Below are 24,886 nucleotides of genomic sequence, written 5' to 3'. Positions count from 1 at the left end.
TTGGATTCAGTGGTGCTTCAGGACATGATTTCATGAAGAAATTCCAGTGAGGGAGGGAGATGGGCAACTTGAGTGCAGTCCATAACTGAAATGACAAGGAATACAATGGAGAACATAGAAAATGTACGTATTTAATGTAATAATTTTGGTAGGTTAGCCAACTCCTATCTTTTATAAAATCATGGGAGGTACAAAAATGAAAATGCTATTGATATTTCATCATCATATATGTTTCATAGGAAAAGTGATTTTCCTTAGATCTGGTGGTGGGACTCCAGTTCTCACCAGCTAATCTATTTTGAATGAGCCACTCAAACCCAAAGAGCCCTGGGATCTTCTTCCTTAACGTGGTGATCACAGAATATACTTTTAAATGGAAAAGAATCTGGAAAAAAAAAATGTATGTATATGTATAACTGAATTGCTTTGCTGTACACCTGAAACTAACATTGTAAACTGACTACACTTCAATAAAAAATAAGAATAAAAAATATATACTTTTACTGGACATATGTGAAAACCAAATGAGAAAAAAAATTTTTAACTATATAGCAGAAAACAAATGTTTATTATTATATTATTTTTTGTCTTAAAACTAGAATTCAGTCATTTAAATAAATCCTTAAGAAAATGTTTAAGATGAATGGTGCTTTTATGAAAATTATAATTATCTATTTTTTTAATTTCTTTTTTTACAACTTTGTTTAAAGATTCTATAATATTTATTGATATTTTTCAGCTTGTTTTAGCTAACAGGACATAAGAAACATAGGCTTATAAAAAATCTATATTTTCTAATCATAAAATAACATTGATTTGTTATTTAAAGTTAAAAAAAGCCAAAACTCTCTAGGAAATAAGATCAGTCACAATCATGACAACCAGTGACAACTGCTGTTAACATTTTGGAGATTTTTCTCTCATCATCTGTATACATTTCATATGATTGTGAACAAGTTGAATATTTACCAGCGAATTTTGATTTTTTTAAAAAAATAGTGTCATTAAAAACTTTTCCACCTTATGTCAAAGGCCCACATAATATTCCAGCCTGTGAATATAGCTTAATGTTTTACCTATTCCTATCTTTTTAGATATTTATTCAATTCAGCTTTTCTCAAAATATTACTTATAATTTTGAAAAGAACCCTTTTTAGTATAAATCTTTCATAGTAATATCCCCAAATTTCCAATAAAGGCAGAGGAGCTCGTATGGACTAGGTTACTATGATTAACATTATTACTGTTTTATTATTTGACGTGTTGAGCTTTTTAAAAATAAAAACTTTTTTATTTATCAAATTATAGAGATAGAATAGAAAACACTTAGTATTTGCCTGGTGCCATTCTAAATGCTTTTCATATGTTAAAACATTCTAAATATTTTCATATGTTTCATATGTTAGCCCATTAATCCTCACAATAACACATAAGGTGTTAATTTTTATGAGCCAATTTTTAGATAATGAAACTGGTTCACAGAGAAGTTAAGTAACTTACTTAAAAAAGCTTGCATAGCTGGTCAGCAACAGAGTTAGGTTTTAATCCCAGGCAAATGTCTCTAAAAATGAGCTACCCAGTGTTGCGAGCATGAAGTTAATGGCTAGAATTCTCTTTTACTGCTGGTTCAGGTGCAAACTGACACCAAGTCTCTGGAAAACAATTCTGTAGCGTGTACTAACACCTTTGACAGTGGTCACTATCTTTGACCAGTAATTCTATTTACTGAGAGCTTGGTGAATCATAGCAATATCTCTGAACAATAAAGTTGGAGTAGCTTGTATTAGACTACAGGAGAGCTCCTATAAGTAATAGCAAAAAGCTGCAGATCAAAAAGAAACTTCTCTGGAGAGCACTGGAGAGCGACCACAAGCAGACAGACACTGGAGGAGAGTTGAAACTTGGAAGAAGGGACAACACTGGACTTACATTATAAAAAGTGCTAATTAAAGTTCTCCAAGCTAAAGTCAGATTACTCCAAAAAGAAACACAGATCTTCAGGAAGAAATGAACAATCACCAGAAATGGTAAGTATATGGATGAATATAAAATACTATGTGTTTATCTCCCAATTTCTTTAAAATGCATGTAATTATTTAAAAACTGTAATTTTATAATAATATGACAATGATAGCATAAAGAATGGGGTGGGGAATAAATGGAAATAAATGATTGAAAGGTTATTACAGATTAAGTGAATTAGCACAATATTAACTCTAAAAGTTAAGAATATGCATTGTAATCTCTAGAAAGATCACTTCAAAAAACAAGTTAGAACTATAAAAATTATTGAGAAACTAAAAGGAAATAGTAAAAACAAAGCAAAACAAAACAAAATAAACCCTCAACCCCAAATAAGGCAGGAAAGGGGGAACAGAGGAATAAAACCAGAATGGCAAAACAGAAAACAAATGGCAAAATGATGGTCCTAAATCCACTTATATCAATAATTCCATTAAAAGTAAATAAACTAAATACTCCATCAAAAGGCAGAGATAAAACTCTTCCTAGGATTAAATTAATATTACCAAATGCAAAAGAAAATACTATTTTGAAAGAGTAGAGTTTGCATATTTTTAAGGACAGTATGTATAAATAAAATAATGTTTTACTATCAATGCATTCACTGGCATATCAATATTTTTGAAATAGTTAAAATATTTTGATATTAAAAGTTATGGTTTGGCATTAAAACTTACAGTTTTATCAAATTTTGGAAGAATTTTACTAAGTGAGTTTTCAATCAATGAATATTTGAGATAATTCATTTATAAAAAGGCAAAGCTGTTATATTTCCAGCTATGTAATACAGTCTAGGAAAAAAGTGTTTTATTAGAATGATATCTAATAAATGGATTTTTTAAAATTGAAGTATAGTCAGTTACAATGTGTCAGTTTCTGGGATACAGCCTCATGTCCCAATTATGCATGTATATATATATATATATATATATATTCATTTTCATATTCTTTTTCATTAAGGTTATTACAAGATATTGAATATAGTTCCCTGCGTTATACAGAAGAAATCTGTTTTTTAAATGGAGTGTTAAACAAAACTTTTTAAAAAGGCAGAGATAAAACAGCAAGAACCAACTATTTGCTATCTACAAGGAACGTAGTTTAAGTATAAAGATACTTGTAGGTTGAAAGTAAATGGATAGAGAGCTGTGTACCACGTAAGAATAAAAAAGCTAATATTAATGTTAAAGTAGACTTCAAGCCAAAGAGTATCACCAGACATAAAGATGGACATTCCACAGAGATAAAAGGGTCAGTTTGTCTGAAGACATAGCAACCTTAACTGTATGTGCCTACACATACATCTATTTATATGTGAAACAAAAATTGACAGAACTAAAGGGAGAAACAGAAAAACCCACAATCATAATTAGAAACTGAAATCTCTCAGTAGTTGCTACAGGAACTAAATTTAAAAAATGAGGAAGGGCCTAGAGGATCTGAAAAATATTATCTCAGGAACATCTTTTAATCATCACAGTATGTTGTCAGATATTTTTATTGACTGATAGAAGAGGTACTAGGGATTCAGATATTTTTAAATTGCTACAACTTCACCTGAAAATTGTAAGTGACTTTCAGTATGGTAGAATATTATTCTGTGCACAGAATTTTTTGGTAGAAAAAAAACTGGAACATTCTGATTCAAGAAGGAGGACTAGGTATATTTTAGCTTTGCTTTCCCACCATAATAAAATCCTATAAAAGAAAGAAAAGAACTTTAAAAAATTTTTCTAATTATTCTGGGAAATAGGAAGAGATGCTTAAAGTAGACCAGGACTTATAAGCAATCTCCTGAAAAATGAAAGGCAGGTGAGATTAGATCAAGCAAGGAAATCATAGCTCTAAATGCATGTAGATGAGGATTCTGCAATCTATGGAAATCTCTCGAAGGACATCACCAATGTGGAGGGGGTTGATGAGAGGTGGTGAAGGGGAGCCCACGGGAGGACAAACCAGGAAGGTTGACACCTTCCCATTTCCCATCTGTACCTGGGCCAGGCAGGAACCAGGACTTTTTACTCTGGTGTGAGTAAAAACTATGTATATTTAAGTGAGAGAGGTCAATAGGCCCTTTGTTCCTGGCAATGCCTAGACAAATAGGGAACATATATTGCCCTGCAGCTTTTTGCATCTCTGCCACGAATGTGCTGGAGAAAACAGGCAATGGCGCTCCAGACTGGCCACCACAGAATCTCAAGTATAAGAGTGTACACAAAACCAAGAACTAGCAAATGTTTTCACGAAAGCCAACTCATGAGAGAGACGCATCAAGTTCAATAAAGAGAAGACACCGAAGGGAACAGAATTACTAGAAAAATCAAAACAGAATTTTAGAACCAGTATACTTTCTGTCCTCAGAAAGATGCTAGATGAGATTGTATCTATGAACTAATGAATCTTCAGAGATCTTGGAAAGTAAACTCTTACTGTTCAATATGTAAAAGTCAGCTACGTTAACATGGATAGACCTAGAGATCATTATATTAAGTGAAGTTAAGTCAGACAGAGAAAGACAAATGTCATATGATGTCACTTATATGTGGAATCTCAAAAAAAAAAGATAAAAATTTTATTTACAAACCAGAAATAGACTCACAGACATAGAAGACAAACTGTGGTTACCAGGGAGGAATGGCAGGGAGTGAGGGGAGGGAGAGGGGTAGATTAGGAGTTTGAGATTAATCGATACACATTACTATATATAAAATAGATAAACAACAAGGACCTACCATATAGCACAGGGAACTAGATTCAATTTCTTGTAATGAGCTGTAATGGAAAAGAATCTGAACTATATATATCATATAAATAACGTATAACTTATGTATAACCAAATATGTTTTATATATATACATATGTATACATATATATGTATAACCAAATCACATTGCTATATACCTGAAACTAACATTGTAAATAGACCATGCTTCAATAAAAAATAAGAATTATAAAAAAGTCAATTGCATTCCTCTATGCTGCAGTAAGCAATTAGGAAATTTATTTAAAAGGACACTATTTACAGTAGCAATCAAAAAATTATAAAGTACCTGGGTATCAATCTACCAAAAGATGTATAAGACCTGAATGCAAAAATTATACAATTTAGTGAAGCGTCTTGAAGAAGACCTATAAATGGACAGCTATTACATGTTGATAGACAGCAAAATAATACTATAAACATCAGTTTTCCTGATTCGATCTATATGGCTAATATAGATCTATATGGCATATAATTTAAGTAGAACTTTTCGTTACATTTGACAGGCTGAGTCTAAAACATGTAAGATAGTGAAGGTCCAAGATGGCTGAAAACCTGCTGAAGTAGATTAAGTAAGGGTAACTTGACCTACAAGTTTTCAAGACTAATTATGAAGCTCTGTTAATTATAGCCATGGGGCATTGATACAGGGAAGACAAATTGATCAATGGAATAGAACAAAGAGCCCAGGAAGGGACCTGTACTTATTAGAAGTTTTGATACACAACCAAAATGACATGATAATCAGCTTGGAAAGAAAGGGCTATAAAATAAAAAGAGCTGAGGAAGGTAGGGTATAGCTCAGTGGTAGAGCACATGCCTAGCATGCATGAGGTCCTGGGTTCAATCCCCAGTAGCTCCATTAAATAAGTAAATAAATAAGTAAACCTAATTACCTTCCACCACCACCACCAAAAAATAAAATAAAATAAAATAAAATAAAAGCTGAAAAAGTGGTTATCCATCTGGAAATAGAAGAAAGAGAGAGCAACAAAAATCCAGGTGTATCTCAGGGTGAAATGTCTAAAGCAACCTTTGAAACTTTAAGTAGAATATTTAGATAAATAATTGGATGTTGGAGTAGACAAGGGTTTATTAGTACTCAAAAAGCATTAACAGTAAAAAAAAAATACACAGGTAAACATTATTACATAAACGTGAAAATATTCTGTTGTTCAGAAGTTCCTTATACAAAAGAAGAATGTATGTGTTCACACACACACACACAATATCATCCCCTCCCATGTTGCACAATGATGGCTATCAATTATGTTGGCTCTCAAAGTTTGCATAAGCGTAGAAACTCTCCTAGCACAATCTATAGGTCTGTTTGGAATTTGCTAGAACAGGTAAAGGGTCAAATAAAAATAGACTTGTGTAAAACATAGGGAGCAAGCAATTCCTACCTCTGTGGAGTTTCGGAAAACTGTAAAAGTGATCCAGGAGGCTAATATAAGCAACAGTACCAACAGTGACTTATGATTTGTCATTCTCATTGTCATGATTAGGATCCTATAAGAGACAACACAAAAACAAGCACAAACACAAAACAAAACCAGAAAAGGAATGCAGAAATACTTGAAAAGTTTATCCTTCCTGATTCTTTTTGCCCTTAGATGAGTTACTCTGATAAACATTTGCCCATCCCTCCTCTTGTCTCCCCGCTGCCTTTGGTTATCAGCTCGTACCTTCAAGAGAAGCACTGTTTCCAGACACGCAGCCTTCCGTGGACTCTTAAATTGAGCAGCTAAGGGCCTGAAGGATGCAAGGTTGCTCCTGCTTTGTTGAAATTTCCAGGTTATATGCCAACTAACAGGTTTCCTGTTTTCTTTCCTTAAACACAAAGAGCTGTCGATACTGATCCTGATAAGCACATTATTCCGGGATCCTTTTGGGTTTTTTTTTCAGAGTTATCTTTTTTTTTTAATTGAGTTATAGTCAGTTTACAATGTTGTGTCAAATTCCAGTGTAGAGCACAATTTTTCAGTTATACATGAACATACATATATTCATTGTCTTACTCTTTTTCACAGTGAGTTACCACCAGATCTTGTATATATTTCCCTGTGCTGTACAGTATAATCTTGTTTATCTATTCTACATATGCCTGTCAGTATCTACAAATTCCGAGACCCTTTTAATGTGACTTGATTTTACCAATTTCCTTTTTACTAATCTGTTCAAATGTCCCCCTTCCTTGTCTTACCAGCCTTCCTCGTACCTGTCAAGCTTGAAAAGATTTATTTTAAAATTCAGATTTCTTTCTTTCTTTAAACAATCTTTTTGGCTTTATCAGTGTTTTTCTTTGATTACATTTTAATTTCTGTCTTGGTCCTGGAATTTCAAGGTTACCTTTTAACATCAGATTGCTTAAACGCTACCCTTCTAAAATTTTCCATCTCTCAAAATTTACTCTCCCTTAGAAGTACCTCCTACTCTAGATTCCCAGTTTACTCATGGACATTAGCAGTTTCTGCACCCAAGAATAAATGTTACCCTTTTCCCTGAGATGCCCAATTTTGTAGATATGTTCATACCTTTAGTGTATAGACATTGTTCAATCCCATACACAGGAACTGTGGTGAGCTGGATGTTAAGGCTTTGCTCTGAAGCCACCATGTATTGCTGGAGTGTGTCTCCTCTGTGTCAAAACAAGCCACAAGTGTAAGTGTAAGTTACAGTCTGCACGCTTAAAGCTTAGATTCCCAACCTGCTTGTTTCAGGTAAGGTGAGTGTCAGGCCTGCTGGCTCCACCTTAGGGAGGTGCCTGGATTACAGGCAAAGTTGTCATTTCATGCAGCGGTGGAGAGGAGAAAATAAGTTCTTAGTGGATTAGATAATTTTAATGTTCTGAGACTTTTTAGTCTAATTTTAGTAAGTGTGCATTAAATACCTGACAAGACAAAGAGTGGATGAAGCTGGAAGTTTGAGTGAATAGCCACCCATGGGAAACTGAGCCGCCTAGTTTCCATCTGAGCCTTGTCATTAAGACCTAATTGCCAGGATTCAACTGCATATTCTATCGCATGTACTAAGCACTCAATAAAATTCGCTGAGTGAAACTGAAAGAACCTCAAATACCATGTAGGCAAGACAGCGCTACTGATTCGCTCTCAGACCAACAGAGTGACAGCTTGCAGTCATGGGTTGGAATCCAGCTGGGATTTGTATTCTTGACATGATAGAAATGATGCCAGAAAGAACAGGTCCCCAGGATGAAGGCACCGGCACCGACAGGAAGCGGTATCTGCCTACACTGTGGGTCCTGCCACGTTTCCACTTGTGTCGTCCAACCCAGGAAGTTGAATATCCTCATACGTCACCTTCAATCCTTCCATTCATATGTATAAGCAAGAATGAAGACCTGTTTCACAAGGGTCTTTGTGTATTTTGATAATCCTTCCAATATCCCCGGTCATGCCCCAACTGGCCTTAACAATACTTCTTTATGTCTTTCCAACATGACTGTTGGAAAAGCTGCTGGAGGTGTGGTTTGGCTCCTCCTTGGACACTGGTACCAGCAACCATCCAAGTTCACAGCCGACTCTGAGACACATAGATTGATGGATTTTAATTTCCTTTGGTTATATCAGTATTGATATTTAATGTTACCCTTGGGTAGGCATAACAGATGTGCTTGACTTAAAGAACTGGGATTACACAGGAGAGTTTAAATGATTTTTCCCGGTCATCTAATGAGCTCTGAAACAGAGCTGAGACCAGGGTGCTTGCTCAGAATCCTGGTGTGAGCACATATATGTGCTGTCTTTGCAGTTACTGTGCGCTTTCCTTATCATCTTGGCCTGAGTAGTTAGTTTCCTCTCCCCTACATTTATGGGTCTAAATGAGGGATTGGAACATGAGAGCTCAGTCAGAGGTGGGAGCATGGAGCCATGAGTTTACACAATAAAGTATAACCCAGGAGATCATCTGTTCTTTGTGGGAGTTGCTGAGGGGCGGTGAGTAGAGTAAAAGTGTCTTACCTTGGCCCATGTCTAAACGAGCCCAAGCGAAATGGGCAGACTGTCAGCATGAGGCAAAGCAAAGCGGTTACCCAGGGAGCGCACAGTGGGGACTGAGCCACAAGCTCGGGAAATGGCGGCCGTGGCCTCAGGGATCAAACAAGAAGCACCCCATTGCCGAGAAGGCGGCACTGCGCGGTAGGAAGTCTTGTGTCCACGGGCTCTGAGTACAAGGAGAGGGTCCTTGTGCCTGCAAGGATGGGGGAAGAGGCAATAGCAAAAAGTCTCAAGGTTCCAGCAGTGGGAACTTGGCATGAGACCCTATGTCACTAATATAACGAAGACGGACACTGGCCGTTGCAGCTCAGCCATGCTGATGGAGGAAGAAGGTCAAGGCTGAGGCAGGCACATGGGTAGACGGCTCACCATGGGCTCAGATTGACGAGTAACAGCCTCTGTGCCATTTTCAGGTATACTATGGGGAAGCACATGAAGTTTACAATGACTGCCATGTCTACAGCCCTCTTTGGAAAAGGTGGTGAAACTGGTATAAAGCTGCTTCGGGTGGGGCAGGGGTGTAGCTCAAAATGGTAGAGTGCGTGCTTAGCATGCACGAGGTCCTGGGTTCAATCCCTAGTACCTCCATTAAAAAATAAAATAACAATAATAAATAATAATAAATAAATAAGTAGACCTAATGACCCCCCCCCCACCAAAAAAGTTGCTTCATCATGTCTAAGTCATTTTTAACAGGGATGGGCACCTCTTTCAAAGGCAATAGGTTGGGAACCTGACAGGAGAACACTGCCAAATATGGGTGCTCCCTTTCAATGGTGACTGGCTACCACTCAGATCTCCTATTTGTTGGAGTTTGAAAGAGATGCATGCACGTGGAGAGGTGAGGGACCCCCAGATCGAATAACAACGGCTAATATTTATTGAGGACTTGTTATAGGCCAGGTGCTGTCCCTGTGGGTTTACGCACTCAACCCCACTGAACCCTCCGAACTACACTGTGAGGTCGTCACCATTTTCAGATGAGGATGACGAGGCACCAGACATTTAAATATAAACTGAGTTCACAAAATCAGTACATAGAAGAGGCAGGCCAGAAGCCACATCTCCAGAGGCACAGTTTTATCCACTCCAAGGTACTGCCAGCAGGCTTGAGACAGGAGAGGACAGGCAGTGGCTGGAGCCCAAAGCAGAGAGTCAGAGGGTAGAGACAGCAGAAGTAGGAGGAGCAGAGACAGAAGGTCACTCACTGGTGGTGCACAGCCAAAACCCAGCCTGCCGCGGAGGTGGGACCAAGCCCACTCCCAGGGCCGCATCCTGTTCTAAAGGCCCCTCCAGTTAAGTTCTCAGCAACGCTTTCAGTCCCTGCGAGGCACTGGGGCCCGTTGGGGGTCTGGGAGGAAGACTTTTATCTCACCCTTAAAATTCTTAGGCAGGATTCGATTCTAAAATGTGAGAAAAATGTTAAAATTACATGAAACAAGCTACACGTACTGCAAACACAAGTCATTCCCATTTTATTCACTGGCGGCAGAAAACAGCATGTTTTCCATAATGAGAAATAAAACACAGGAAAGCCGTGAGCTTCTTTATCAAAAGCCCTTGACTTTGATACTTCAGTGTCCAGGGATTGTCGGGCTTAAGTAAATGAATATGTTTGTTTCCAACAGTTACGTCTTTCGTTTCCTGAACAATTTTGTTGGATTTGCACAGCCCGAACAGGAGACAGTGCACATCTGCCATCTAGTCAATTTTTGACCAAATGTTGAGTAACAGGTTTGCCTGGCTAAGACTTTACTTCCCAGATAGGTGAGGAGAAACTTACGTTAAAAATCTGCAATCAGTCTTGCCCTTCAGGGGTGGCCGGAACTCTTCCACTACCCATGACCCTTTTAGTTATATGATTGTAAAGCAAGTGTATGCCTAGTTTTTTCTTATTAAAAAAAATGTGAAGGAAGTGGAGCAGCTTAAATACAGACATCTCAGATTCCATTTCTTAATATAAATAGACCCACTGTCAAGGTACATCACTTCTCTGCATTACAACACTGCAGGAATAATTATAATACTCAAGATCTGCTGGTGAATCCCAAAATCCCTGGGTGAAAGTTTGAGGAGGAACCAGGATATCCTTCCACCAATACGTTTGTTCATTTCAAAGTGAAAAATAGTAACTTTACAGTGGAGAAAATCAGCAGGCACCAGCTTACCCATGTGGTCAAGGTTATTATCAGCAGCAATAAGATACATCTCTTTTCGTGATGTTGTGCTGAGGAGGGCATGCACTTCCGTGGTATTCTTGACAAAAATGCACGACCCTAATCTAATTATAAGAAAAGATTGCATAGGACAAGATTAGTGAGGACAATAACTCACTAATACTCGTCAAAAGTAGCATGATCATGAAAATGCACGACTAAAGCAGCTCTCAGAGACTGGATGAGATGAAGGAGACGTGATGGCTAAAGGCGATGTGGGGTCCTTAAACTGGGTTCTGGAACAGAAAAGGGCATTTGTGGAAATGCTGATTAAACTCAAACTCTGTAGTTTGGTTACAAGCCCCTAATATACCAATGCTAACTTCCTGCATTGTGAGCATTGTACAGTGGTTACAGCAGGTATTATCATCCAGTGAAGCTGGCTGAAAGGTATATGAGAACTCTTTGTGCTATTTCTGAAACTTTTCTGTAGCCCTAAAATTATTTCAAAATAAAAAGTTAAAAGCCTTTCTCAAGTGGAGAAAATAACCTCTCTCTCCACGAGAGGATTCATTTTCCCCCATATTATTTACTATATAAATTACCAAATAGTCCATCATGTTACGTGTTAGATGGCTGCTGGCACTTCTGTCATTTCATGTTGCCATCAATACCTGGTATATTTCTGGGCTCTTCATCCTCATTGGTCTATTTTTTATCTTTAAGTGTTACACTTTTTTTTTGGTTTTATTTTCCTTTTCTAAACACAGCTTTGTATATCTACTTAACTGCTGGGGTAAATTTCCTTTGGTTGCTCTGATTTTTCAAAATTAGCTTTCCATGTCCCCCTTTCCCCCATATATTGTCAATAATCAGTGTTCCCATGAGGTGGCAAGATAGGATACTAACAGGGGATGCTGATTCCCTCACTTGAGCCAATCCTGGAGGCGCCACAGGAGTGAGAAGAGGTGGAGTCGTTCAGGTATTAATAAAAACTGTGAGAGTGCTCACTTGGGCAGCACAGATACTAAAATTGGAATGATACAGAGAAGATTAGCACGGCCCCTGCGCAAGGATGACACACAAATTTGTGAAGGATTCTTTATTTTTTGTGAACTGACTATACTTCAATAAAAAATATATATGAAAATTAAATTACATTTAAAAACTGTGAGAAATCCCTAGGAAGTCCAAGATGATTGGGTTCTGATATGCCTGATGGAGGTGAGGGTTTAGGAAGAGGGAGCCAACCCAGGGCAGGAAGCCATGGACAGGATAAAGACTGAAACAAACATTCTGAGTCCTGTCAATCTCCTTACAATGCCCTGATTAGAACCCTGGTTGCCCCCTTGCTACTGTAGGGTGGGGAAATAGGAGCATCTTCCAGCTCCTAACTGCAGGCACTATGGTAGCATCTGACACCACTAGAAGACCCTGGCGGTAGAGAGGAGAAACCTACTTGTGCAAATAAATAACCAAGTCCTAAACTTTAGCCTCTCCCCTATCATTGCCCCTAGGGGCACTGCTGTCATTTTGTTTGGGACATTACTTCATCATGTGGGATTTTTCTATGCTTTATAGCATGCTTGTTATCCCCAGCCCCTTGCCCTGAGTGCCCTGAGTGTCATTAGAGCAACCCCCAAATTTCCCTCATGTATTTCCAAATCCCTCCTCTGGTTGAGCACCTCTGGTTCAGATGACTAGATCACAAGAGGTTGACAGCTCTGGGGGAAGCTGTGCTTGGGTGGAGGTACAGAAAAGTCACTCAGAAATAGGTATATGAGTAACAGAATAGGCTGTTGAGGACACATCAAAACAGGCTCTTAGAACTAAAGAACCCGTCTAAGAATCTCTGTAAATTCACTACCAAGGGCACAAGCTGGCTTGGAATTTGGCCTATTCTCCTAGGAAGACATTGCCATTGATAGCTGGTAACCCCAGGACATATGACCTCACATGAAAAATTAATGGGACCACTGAAGAATTGCAGTCACTATATAAAAAAGGAAAAAAGGAATGGGCCACATAGAGCAAGAATTAGAATTAAGCATAATAAATACCATTAGAGAGAGAAAGAAGAGATACTGATTGCCTGATTGTAAGGCAGAAACGAGCGGTCAAAAGGGAGAACTAGTTGAAGATTCTTGGCCTAAAATATATAATAACTGAAATAAATGATAGTTGAGTGCAAGAGTAGAATGTATACAAAAACCAGATTAGTAAACTGAACGATCAGATTGAGGAACTCTCCAGAAATCATCAAGAAGGAGTTGGAATAACGTGGAAGATAAGTTAAAAGATTTGGAGGGAAGAAATTAAATGTCAGTATCTACATTTAACAAGAATCCCAGAAAAATAGGGTAGAAACCAAGGGAACAAGCAGAGATACTACATTATTTTCAAATATGTGTGAATGTGAAAAACAGATCACATACTGGGTCACAAGGGGAAATCTCAACAACTTTTAATTCATCACCTAGATGTAAAACGCAGAATATCTATTTAAGATTAGTTCAAAAATGTTTTCTCATCAGTTATGTGATAAATAATTTGAAATGCTGATATTTTTCCTCCAACAAGCTCTCTGACAGAATGTTGTGGTTGTACGCTCATCACTTCTTGATGGTCTGTTCACAAAAAAGGGAATGGCCTGAACTTGTTCAAAGTTTAAAAATTTTATGGAGCAGAGTAATGATGTTTATCCTATCGGTAGTCATACTTAACTGGGGATTTTATCAGTACTTAATATATCAATTCTAAAAATAAAGGGGTTTGTAAGTCTGAAGATTCAAAGCATGGAAAGACACATGTACATTTTAAAGTGTTTTGTCAACTTCTCTGAAGCCCACATACTTAACATCGAGTGTTAGGAGGATAGGACATGGAGAACCAGAACTGATTGATATGAGTCAGGGTAGGTGGGAAGTTGTTTGGCATGTTAGAAAGAATTTATAATTCTGCGTGTGTAGGTGGCAAAGTCAAAGTTAGGATCCAGGGACTCAGGAGGGCTGAATATCAAATTTAGAAGCTCCTCCTTGGAATGTCTCCTCCTAACTAAAGCTACCATTTACTGGACATGGACAATGCACTAGGACCTTTACTTGCACCAAAACATATATCTTCATGACAAACCTCTGTGAGGTTATTATTATTCTCATTTTACAGGAAAAGGGACTAAGATAGTGGCAGAGGCAGGAATTGAATTTACATCTTTCTGATTCCAGTGTTGCTACTCTGTTCCACACTATCCTGCATCTTGTGAGTAACTGCTCAGTGTTCAGTCTTTTTAGCCTTACTGCACAGTCCCTGAAGATTCTTTCCACAGCTTTGAACAACGATGCTGTTCTTTGCACTGGCCCTATCTCTTTTCTTTGTGATTTGTGCTATCTTCTAGACATCAGAGAGGACTGGCTCTCTCTCTAAAACCTGTCTGACAAGTTCTTTGCTTTTTTGAAAGGTATACACTTTTCTCCCCTGTAGTTGATTCATTCCTCTTTACAAGATCATCTCCCTGATACACATCACCATTTTTAGTTTTAAAACATTTTTTGCTGGCCTGAAGCTGATGTCAGGGTCTTCTTCTGTACAGTGAAAACCCCATGTTTCCATAATTATCCTTAATTGGGGGATGAGGACTTTTCTCCCTAAAAAAAAAATTTGATTATTATTATCAAGATTTAAAAGGTGTATCCCCAGATCAGTTCTGATTTGTTTTAAAATGTATTCTATGGACTCTCAAACAAAAATAGTATTTTTTTCCCAGAAATGGTAATATGCTGTAAGTGAAATTCGCTGGACTGGAGTTTAAAAGATCTGTTCTATCCAAAGTCCATCGCTTAAACAACTATATAGCCTTCAGTAAATCATATAACTTTCATTTCTTCATCTGAAGAATCAGAGACAGTTTGGCCAAATGGCTTCTAAAGAGGTCTTCAAGACCCAAGTCTCACTCTAGATTGGGACAGAATGAATGCATATGAGAAATTTTCATTAGCCACAATGCCAACTTGTCTTGGAATGCTTTCTTAATGTATCTGTGGTTTTTTTGTATTTACAGCCTTTGTTTGAACTGAACTTGTGTTCAGTCATGATGAACAAAATTATCAAAGGAAAAACAAACACCACCCCCCATTTACAATATACCTCCCTCTATAAAAAATATATAAAACACATACTATCACACATATCACACCCACCCTGTAATGTAAATCCTGCCAATTTTTTTTTCTTTCTGATAACGCAAGTTCCTGATTTAAGTTTTGATCCCCAGGGTAACCACTTCAAAGATGGCTATCTCGAATAAACACATCGCTAGCCACAGGGCTAGACAAAGAACCAGGTGGCTTCCCCCTACAGAGGCACCTTTGTTTTTGAGATCTTGGGTGATTTTGATTACTGACTATTTGGGTCACTTGTTTTTTTTCTCTTTTTGTGCTTCAAATTCCTGCTCTTATGTTTTAAATTTACCAATAATGCAGCCACTATGGAGAACACTATGGAGGTTTCTTAAAAAACTAAAAAAAGAGCTACCATATGATCTAGCAATCCACTCCTGGGCATATATCTGGAGAAAACTCCAATTTGAAAAGATTCATGCACCCCAAATGTTCACAGCGGCACTATTTACAATAGCCAAGACATGGAAGCAACCTAAGTGTCTGTTGACAGATGAGTGGATAAAGAAGATGCAGTATATACATATAATGGGATACTACTCAGCCATAAAAACAGATGAAATAATGTTATTTGCAGCAACATGGATGGACCTAGAATGATCATACTAAGTGAAGTAAATCAGACGAAGAAACACAAATATCATACGATATCACTTTTATGTGGAATCTTAAACAAAATGACACAAATGAACTTATTTACGAAATAGAAAGAGACTCACAGACATAGAAAACAAACTTACAGTTATTAGGGGGGGAAGGGGGAGGGAGGGATAAATTGGGAGTTTGGGATTGGCAGATACAAACTACTATGTACAGGATAGATAAACATCAAGGTCCTACTGTATAGCACAGGGAACTGTATTCAATGGCTCTCAGTAACCTATAATAAAAAAGAATATATATATAAAACTGAATCACTGTGCTGTACACCAGAAACTAATGCAATCACCTGTATATCAATTAAAAAATGGGGAAAAATTTACTTATAAAGGGTGGACCTATGAAGCACTAGGCCCACACCCTCAACCTCAATAAAAGCAGAAACTCAGCCCTCCCTACTCCTCCTGTGACCTCATGGCCCTAGGTTTGCCATATAATTTCCAGGTCCTACAAGGTATTAACCTTTATTTTTTCAAAGTTTCCTGGTGTTTATTGCTGAAGGGTGTCTTGCAATTATAATAAGAACCACTAGGGCCCGTCCACAACGTTGGCTGTTGATAGGCTGAGACAGACACAAAAGACACCCATATGTACATCCCTCAGACGCACAAATGCAGCGTTGGACATTAAAGAACATCTGAGCTCCCCACCGCTGAAGTCTGTACATGTTTGTCTTAGTCCACTTGAGTTGCTATAACAAATCACCATGGACTGGGCAGCTTATAAAGAACATATTTTAATTCTACATTTCTGGAGTCTGGAAATCTAATATCGAGGTGCCAGCATCGTTGGGTTCTGATGGGCTGCAGACTGCTGACTCTGGCTGAGTCCTCGCATGGCAGAAAGAGGGCAAGACAGCTCTCTGGGGTCCCTTTCATGAGGGCACTAATCTCATCATGAGGGTTCCACTTTCACGACCTAATCTCCTTTCAAAGGCCCCATCTCTTAATATATTCACACTGAGGGTTAGAACTTCAACATATGGATTTAGGAGGGGAGACACACATTCAGTCCATAACAAGAGTCATTCTTTCATTAATTCAACAAAATTTTATTGAGAATCTACTATATGCTGGGTGCTGTTCGACCTGTGCTTTGAGAACCCTATGGTCCATTGAGTCATCTAAGTACCCACAGCTATTTTCATGAAGGTCCAGATTCTAACATTTTTTTTTTTTAATGGAGATACTGGGGATTGAACCCAGGACCTCATGCATGCTAAGCATGTGTTCTACCACTGAGCTATTACCCACCCCCTCAGATTCTGATTGACAGAGAGTAATGGAACTAGTTTTGCTCTTCTAAAACCTGAAAAAAAATCTTTCTGAATTTTTCTAATTTCATTCTATTCACTTTACAAGTCAGAAGACCTAGAAACAGAGCAGCAGAGTGAAGGTAAAAGGAGAAAGTGTTTTTTAATTAACCTAATTATAATTAATAACTAGACAAGCTTCTCCTAAAACATTGATTTGAAGCATCACTTTGAAGTGACAGATTTTTAAGTATTTATTCAGTTGGAAGCCATTCATTCATTAATTAAAACAAGCTACATCTCACTCACTATGCTGGATTTAAAGTACTGTCTATAAATTCTTTGATATGCTTCTCTTCGAGAAGTGGAGACTACCTGATTCTCCACCTCTTGAGTGGGGCTGAACTTGACTTCTTTGTAACAAATATAACTTGGTGGAAGTGATAGTATGATTAGATCATACAAAACATCATGGTTTCCACCTTGCTTTCTCTCTTGGATTCCTTGCTTTGTGGGGAGCCAGCTGCCATGTCATGAGGACACTCAAGCAGTTTCACATGGTGAGGACCCAAGGCCTCTTGCTAACAGAAAGTGAAGAATTGAGGCCTCCTGACAGGAGCCATATGAATAAACCATCTTAGGAGTAGATCTAACCCCAGTCAAGCCTTCAGATGATGATTGCATCTCCAGCTGCCATCTTGACAGCAACCTCACAAGAGACCTTGAGCTAGAACCACTCTAAGTCACTCCTGAATTCTTAACCGCACAAACCAAGATAATAAACGTTTATGGATTTAAGCCACTAAATTACACAGCAATGGATAACTAAAGCACAGAGGCCATGGGAATGAAAGACACAGTTCCTGACTTTAGGTCATAAACAAAAAGAGGTAAATGCACACATTGTGATAAGTTCTATGACAGAAGTGAGATTGATGTCCTATGGGGACACAAAGAATGGGCTCCAGCCTTGACTAGGGAGAAGGGTATCCAGGAAGTCTTCTTAGAAATGACATTTGAGGTAAATTTAGGCAGATGGACAGTGTGCCTGTTACTACACTATTGTCCCCAACTCCAAACCAACTTTCTATATTCTGCTTTGTGATGCTAGGGCTGGGACTTCGCAAACCCCAGTGGGGTGGGTCCCTGCTAGGACACTAGAGAGAGACTTCAAGACTGAAAGAAGACAGGGACTGTTCCTTCCTGTCTGCTTCCTGTTCCTTGCCAGTGAAGACCCATAAACTGCCTTTCATTCTGGCAATGGTATTTAGTTTCTTTTGGCTCTTCAAGAGTTAATTCTTTACTGTCCTCTCCTCAGACTTTCAACATCCACTGGGGTAGTACCCACTTCTTAGTTTCTCTTACTTCCCTGAGCCCCTCCTTAAAGCTTGTGGGTTTTGATAACCCCACCTCCTCCTTCTGCTCCCCCTGCCCTGGGGTGGTGGCTGCTTCTGGCGGTTACTGTCTCACGTAGCTCACTGTTCTTCCCCTCTGGCTCTTTGAAATATCTGTTTAACTTATTCTCCAATGTAACTTCTCTCTGTTGAAATATCTAGTGTATGGTTTCTGTTTTCTTGAGTGGACCCTGATTGATATAGGTAGGAATTAAGCAAGTGAAAGAGAGTGAAGGGTACCCCAGAGGGAAGAATGAGGAAGGGCACAGCCATGAAGGCATGAATGAACACGAGGTAATTTAGAGCCTGGTCAGACACAGAAGACAAGTGGGGAAAGGAGCAAGTTAGAAAGATAACGGGTGTGGATAGGGACTGTGACTATATATTTTTCTTTATAAAATATCCATAAGTACTTTGTTAATCTTTAATGGAAATAACAAGGTCCTACTGTATAGAACAGGATACCTTGTAATATCCTAGAGTGAAAAAGAATATGAAAAGGACTATATACATTTATAACTGAATCACTGTGCTGTACACCAGAAACTAACACAACATTGTAAATCAACAATACTTCAGTTAAAAAAATAAAACTGCTATTAACATCTATGTGAAAAAAATCCTTTAATGGACACTGTAAGTATAAAAACAGACTACTAGTGCATGACTTGTGGAATGGGAGAATTTGAACCTTGGCAAATCCTTCCGCCTAAAACCAACTGAACTAAATTATCCAAAACAACCATTTCAGAACTCTGGAAGTTAACCAAATGCATACAACAAATAGAAAAGAATTTGTCTGAGAAAAACTTCTGAACCTTGATAAGAAGAGTGGCATCTCTGACGTTTTAGCTCATCCGATTCCCAGCTCCACGAAGCAGCAGCTGGAAGGGCTGGGCTCGTTTAAAGCTGCACAGAAAAGCTCAGGGCTGACTTTGAAAACAGTAATAATCCAGAGACAAGTTTCAGAACAGTGGTTTGAGGAGCAACATGGTCCCTCTTTCCAGTGAAACAACCAGAACTGGTGAAAATTCTAAAATAAACAAAGATTTAAAGTCTCCAGACATTATACTAACTTATCCTAAGAGCATACAGCAAATTAACAAACATGTTTAAAAGAAAATCTACTAGCTCTCAGTAAGAACAGCAATAGTTCATAGCATTTGAGACATGAAGTGCTTCCTTCCTGCACCTATCCTCCCCACTCCCCCCACTGAGAATGACAGAAACTCCATGCTGGTGGGTGTGACCAAGGACACAGGGCATCCCCTTTCCCTAGCTTCCAGTGGAGGGTATCTCTCCAAAAGGGCCAAGCCACCAGCATTTCTCACCTCTCCAGCTCCATGCTGCAGAAGCTCTAGTCCAGGCAAGAATGGTTGAGAAATCAGGGACTCTCTTCCTCCTTCTAGCCTCTGCTTATAGGGAAGAAACTCTATTCCAGATGTGGTAGGCTAATAATACTGGGCCCTAATCACCCCCCACTCCAGCTTACTTGCTGGAAGAGACAAGCTGAGAAGATCTGTGTACAAAGCTAGTGTGTCCCTCTGAAGACAGTGGGCTACTGTCCCAGTCCTCAGTTCTGGAGCAATAGCAGAGGTTTTAGAAAGGCAGGATACAGAACAGAATACTCCAAAGATCTCCCCAATCGAATCGACTTTATCTGGGAAGTTCAAGCCTTAGGACACTCTCAAAAGCAGTACAGATACTGCTGGTAGGCAATTAAGATGAGGCTGGTAGTTACTTGAGAGCAATAAGCTAAACCATAGACCGACTAGTTTATCAGAGAGAGCCATGGAAAGAGGCAGCTAAGAGCCCTCTGGAGTTGAAACAAACCTCAACTTCTAATTTCAAAGATTGCCCTTGCAGAGGGGCCCACATTTAATCAGATTGGTCAAAAATAATGGAGCCATCAATCCGCAATTACTGGAGCCTAACAGCTGGGTGTTATACCAACAGATGCAGACAGCTTAACAGAGAGCACAGAATAAGAGATAGTCAAAGAGAGCCTGATAAAACCACTGTTACCTCGGGGATTGTGTGCATTCCCAGGGTTACACCTTCTAAGGAGCAACGTCAGAGACTACATATTCCAGCTTCTGCAAACAGACTTTACTAAAACAGTCCAGCCAAGTCACTAAACAAATTAACAACAATAAATAAGCAAACAACAGCAATACCCTGCTCCAGAGGGGGAGAGCAGCGTAGAGAGTTACTTCAATACGTTATTTGAAATGTTTAGTTTTCAACAAAAAATATGAGACATGCAAAGAAACAGGAAAGATTGACCCCAACACAGGGGGAAGAAAAGCAAACAACAGAAACTGCCCCAGCGAGGACCAAGGTGTCAGATCTAGTAGACAAAATCTTCAAAACAACCATTATAAATGCAGGCATACCTTGGAGATATGATAGATTCAGTTCTAGACCACGAAATAAAGTATCACAATAAAGCAAGTCAAATGAGTCCTTTGGTCCCCAAGATATAAAGATTATGTTTATACCATAGTGTAACCTATTAAGTGGGCAATAGCATTATGTTTAACAGATGTACATACCTTAGTTAAAAATACGTTATTGCTAAGAAACACTATCATCTAAGTCTTCAGTGAGTAGTAATCTTTTTGCTGGTGAAGCATCTTGCCTGGATAGATATTGACTGATCAGGGTTGCTGAAGGTGGGAATGGCTGTGACAACTTCTAAAATAAGACAACAATGAAGTTTGCCACATCGATTGACTCTTCCTTTTGTGTATGGTTTCTTTGTAGTATGCGATGCTGTTTGATAGCATTTTACCCACAGTGGAATTTCTTTCAAAATTGGAGTCAATCCTCTCAAACTTTGCTGCTGCTTTTCAACTAAGTTCATGTAATATTCTAAACCCTTTGTTGCCATTTCAACAATCTTCAAGCCTATTCATCAGCAGTGGATTCCATCTCAAGAAGCCACTTTTTTTGCTCATCCATAAGAAGCAACTCTTCATGTATGAATGTTTTGCTATTAGATTACAGCAATTCAGTCACATCTTCAGGCTCCACTTCTAATTCTAGGTCCCTTGCAATTTTCACCACATTGGCAGTGACTTCCTCCACTGAAGTCTTGAACCCCTCAAAGTCATCCATGAGAATTGGAATCAATTTCTTCTAAACTCCTGTTAATGTTGATATTTTGACTTCTTCCCACGAATCATGAATGTTTTTAATGGCAGCTCGAATGGTGAATCCTTTCCAGAGATTTTTAATTTCCTTTCCCCAGATCCATTAGAGGAATCGCTATCTATGGCAGCTATAGCCTTACACAATGTATTTCTTAAACAATAAGATTTGAAAATTGAGATTACTCCTTGATCCATGTGTTGCAGAATGGGTGTTATGTTAGCAGACATGAAAACATTAATCTTGTTGTTCAGTTGCATCAGAGCTCTTGGGTGACCAGGCACATTGTCAATAAGCAGTAATATTTTGAAAGGAATCTTTTTTTTTTTTTTTTCCTGAGCAGTAGGTCTCAGACAGTGAGCTTAAAATATTCGGTAAACCATGCTGTAAATAGATGAGCTATCATCCAGACTTTGTTGTGTCATTTATAAAACACAGGCAAAGCAGACATAACAAAATTCTTAAAGACCTCAGGGTTTTTGGAATGGTAAATGAGCACTGGCTTCAGCTTAAAGTCACCAGCTGCATTAGCCCCTAACAGGAAAGTCAGCCTGTCTTTTGAAGCTAGACCTTAACTTCTCCTTTCTGGCTATGAAAGTCCTGGATGGCTTCTTCCTCCAATATAAGGCCATTTTGCCTCCACCAAAAACCTTTTGTTTAGTATAGCATCCATCGTTAATTATCTTAGCTAGATCATCTGGATAACTTGCTGCTTCACCTTGTACTTTCGTGTTATGCAGATGGCTTCTTTCTTTAAACCTTATGAACCAACCTCTTCTAACTTCAAACTTTTCTTCTATAGCTTCCTTATCTCTCTTAGCATTCATAGAATTAAAGAGAGTTAGAGCTTCTCCCCGGATTAGGCTTTGGCTTAAGGCAATGTGGTGGCTATTTGATCTTCTATCCAGACAAATAAAATGCCATATGCCGTATCAGCAATAAGGCTGTTTGGCTTTCTTATCATTTGTGTGTTCATTGGAGTAGCACTTTTAATTCCCTTCAAGAACTTTCCCTTTGTATTCAGTTTGACTAACTGTGGTGCAAGAAGCCAAGCTTTTTGCCTGTCTTAGCTTTTGGCATGCCTTCCTCACTAAACTTAATCATTTCCAGCTTTTGATTTAAAATGAGAGACATAAGAATCTTCCTTTCACTTAGAAGCCACTGTAGAGTTACTCATTTGCCTAATTTCAGTATTGTTGCATCTCAGGGAATAAGGAGGCCCGAGGAGAGGAGGAGAAAATGCAGTTTGGTGGAGGAGTCAGAACACACATACTTATCAATGAAGTTCACTGTCTTAAGTGAGTGTAGTTCATTGTGCCTCAAAACAATAATAATAACATCAAAGGTCAATGATCACAGATCACCATAACAAAGATAATAATAGAAATAAGAAGAAAGTTCGAAATATTGCAGTTATCAAAATGTGACACAGAGACGTGAAGTGAGCAAATACTGTTGGAAAAATGGTGCCAATAAACTTGCTTGAGGGAGGGTTGCCACAAACCCTCAATTGTAAAAAACGCAGTATCTGCAAAATGCAATAAAGCAAAGTGCAATAAACTGAGTATGCCTGTATATTCAAAGAACTAAAGGAAATTCTACTCAAAGACATTAAAGAAAGGTATTATGATGATATCTCATCAAAGAGAGATCAATAAAGAGACACTATTTAAAAAATAAAGAAACAACTAGCAAAGTGGAAATTTTAGAGTTGAAAAGTAACTGAAAAGGAACGTTCAATAGTAGATCTGAATTGGTAAATTACTATGTTTGAAGATAAATTGATAGAGATTTATATTATGAGCAATAGAATGATAATGAGACAAATAAATAGATCCCCATAGATAATGTGGCACAACTTTAAGCACACCAACATATGCATAATGGGAGAAACACAGAAGAGGAGAGCAAAAAAAGAGTAGAAAAAATATTTGAAGAAATAGTTGTTGAAAACTTCTCAAATTCAATTAAAAAACACTAATCTACATATCCATGAAGCTCAACCAGATTCAACTAGGGTAGTATAAAGAGATCCACATTTAGATACATCAGTGAAAATGTTGAAAAACAAAGTGAAAACATGTAAATCAGAAAGATAAAAATGAAAAGAAAAAAGTGAAGGCAATTAAGAGGTACAAAACTTCAGCTGCAAAATAAACAAATCACAGGTATGCAATGTATGGTGTTGAGAATATAGTCAATAACTATCCAATATCATATGTTGACATATCATGACTAGACTTACTGTGGTGATCATTTTGAAATCTATAGAAATAAGAACTATCAAATCACTATGTTGTGCAATGGAAACTGGGTGGTAGCATCTGTCCTGACCCAGAAGCATAAATATAACTATAAGACATAGCTATCATGAATAATGATAATCTACTGTATACAACAAGTGCTAGAAGAACCATTAAAAATTCTAAAAGTAGTCAAAATATAATTAAAGGAATTAAGAACTACACTAGAAAATATTCATTTAATACAAAGAAAAGAGTAAAGAAGAAATAGAGGAACAAAAAGACATGGGACATATTGAAAACACAAAATAAAGCAACTATCTCAATGATAACATTAAATGTGAATGGATTAAACAGTCCAATCAAAAGGCAGAGATTACCAGATTGGTTAATAAGACAAGATCCAGCTATGCACTGACAAAGGAGATACACTACACTTAATGATATAAACAGACTGAAAGTAAAATGATGACAAAAGACATGTTATTCATATAGTGATCATAAGGAAGCTGGGATAGCTATACTAATATCAGACCAAATAGATTTTAAAACAAATAATGTTAAAAGAAATAAAGGGGAATATTTTCTAATGATAAAAGGGTTAATTTGTCATGGGTATATAGTAATTAGAAAAATATGTGTCTAACAATAGAGCTCCAAAACACATGAAGCAAAAACTGACAGAATTAAAGGGAGAAATAGACAATTCAACAATAATGGAAACATTTTGCAATGCATGTAAATGTCACTCACTATGCAGTACAACTAAAACTAGCGTAATATTATATGTCAATTATATTTCGATTAAAATGTATAATAAACAAAAAAACCTAATAATGGGGACTTCAATATCCCATTTCCAACAAGGTTAGAACAGCTAGGTAGAAGATTAACAAGGAAATAGAAGACTTCAACATTATAAACCAACTATGAAAGGGTAGGAAGTGAGCTAGCTTTCCTTATGCTAAAACTGTCTCCTGATTCTTTCTAAGAAATCCTGCAATTTGGTTTCTCTTCTTTACTGCTTTTATGCTAAACAATGCCCCTCCTT

At 37.9% G+C, this 24,886-nt stretch overlaps 2 protein-coding genes and 1 non-coding gene across 3 annotated transcripts in view; 2 read left to right on the top strand and 1 right to left on the bottom strand.

Moving 5' to 3' along the window:
• Nucleotides 1-24,886, bottom strand: part of NXPE4 (neurexophilin and PC-esterase domain family member 4) — a 39,803-nt gene that overhangs the window by 12,021 nt on the left and 2,896 nt on the right. Inside the window, 4 exon segments of the mRNA XM_014556776.2 lie at nucleotides 2-85; nucleotides 6,190-6,295; nucleotides 6,472-6,616; nucleotides 7,321-7,424. Of these exon segments, the coding sequence (XP_014412262.2) occupies nucleotides 2-85; nucleotides 6,190-6,285 (180 nt within the window). The 5' untranslated portion in view covers nucleotides 6,286-6,295; nucleotides 6,472-6,616; nucleotides 7,321-7,424.
• Nucleotides 1,380-24,886, top strand: part of NXPE2 (neurexophilin and PC-esterase domain family member 2) — a 47,928-nt gene continuing 24,421 nt past the window's right edge. Inside the window, exon 1 of the mRNA XM_032472561.1 lies at nucleotides 1,380-2,027. Coding sequence (XP_032328452.1) covers nucleotides 2,008-2,027 — 20 coding nt within the window. The 5' untranslated portion in view covers nucleotides 1,380-2,007. The remainder of the gene's footprint in view (nucleotides 2,028-24,886) is intronic.
• LOC116661222 lies at nucleotides 11,962-12,068 on the top strand. The gene has a single exon (XR_004317040.1). It is a non-coding gene; the product is annotated as a U6 spliceosomal RNA (small nuclear RNA).

The sequence above is a fragment of the Camelus ferus genome, chromosome 33 (assembly GCF_009834535.1).
Source record: "Camelus ferus isolate YT-003-E chromosome 33, BCGSAC_Cfer_1.0, whole genome shotgun sequence".
NCBI classification, from domain to species: domain Eukaryota; kingdom Metazoa; phylum Chordata; class Mammalia; order Artiodactyla; family Camelidae; genus Camelus; species Camelus ferus.
This window is presented reverse-complemented; position numbering and strand designations above follow the sequence as displayed.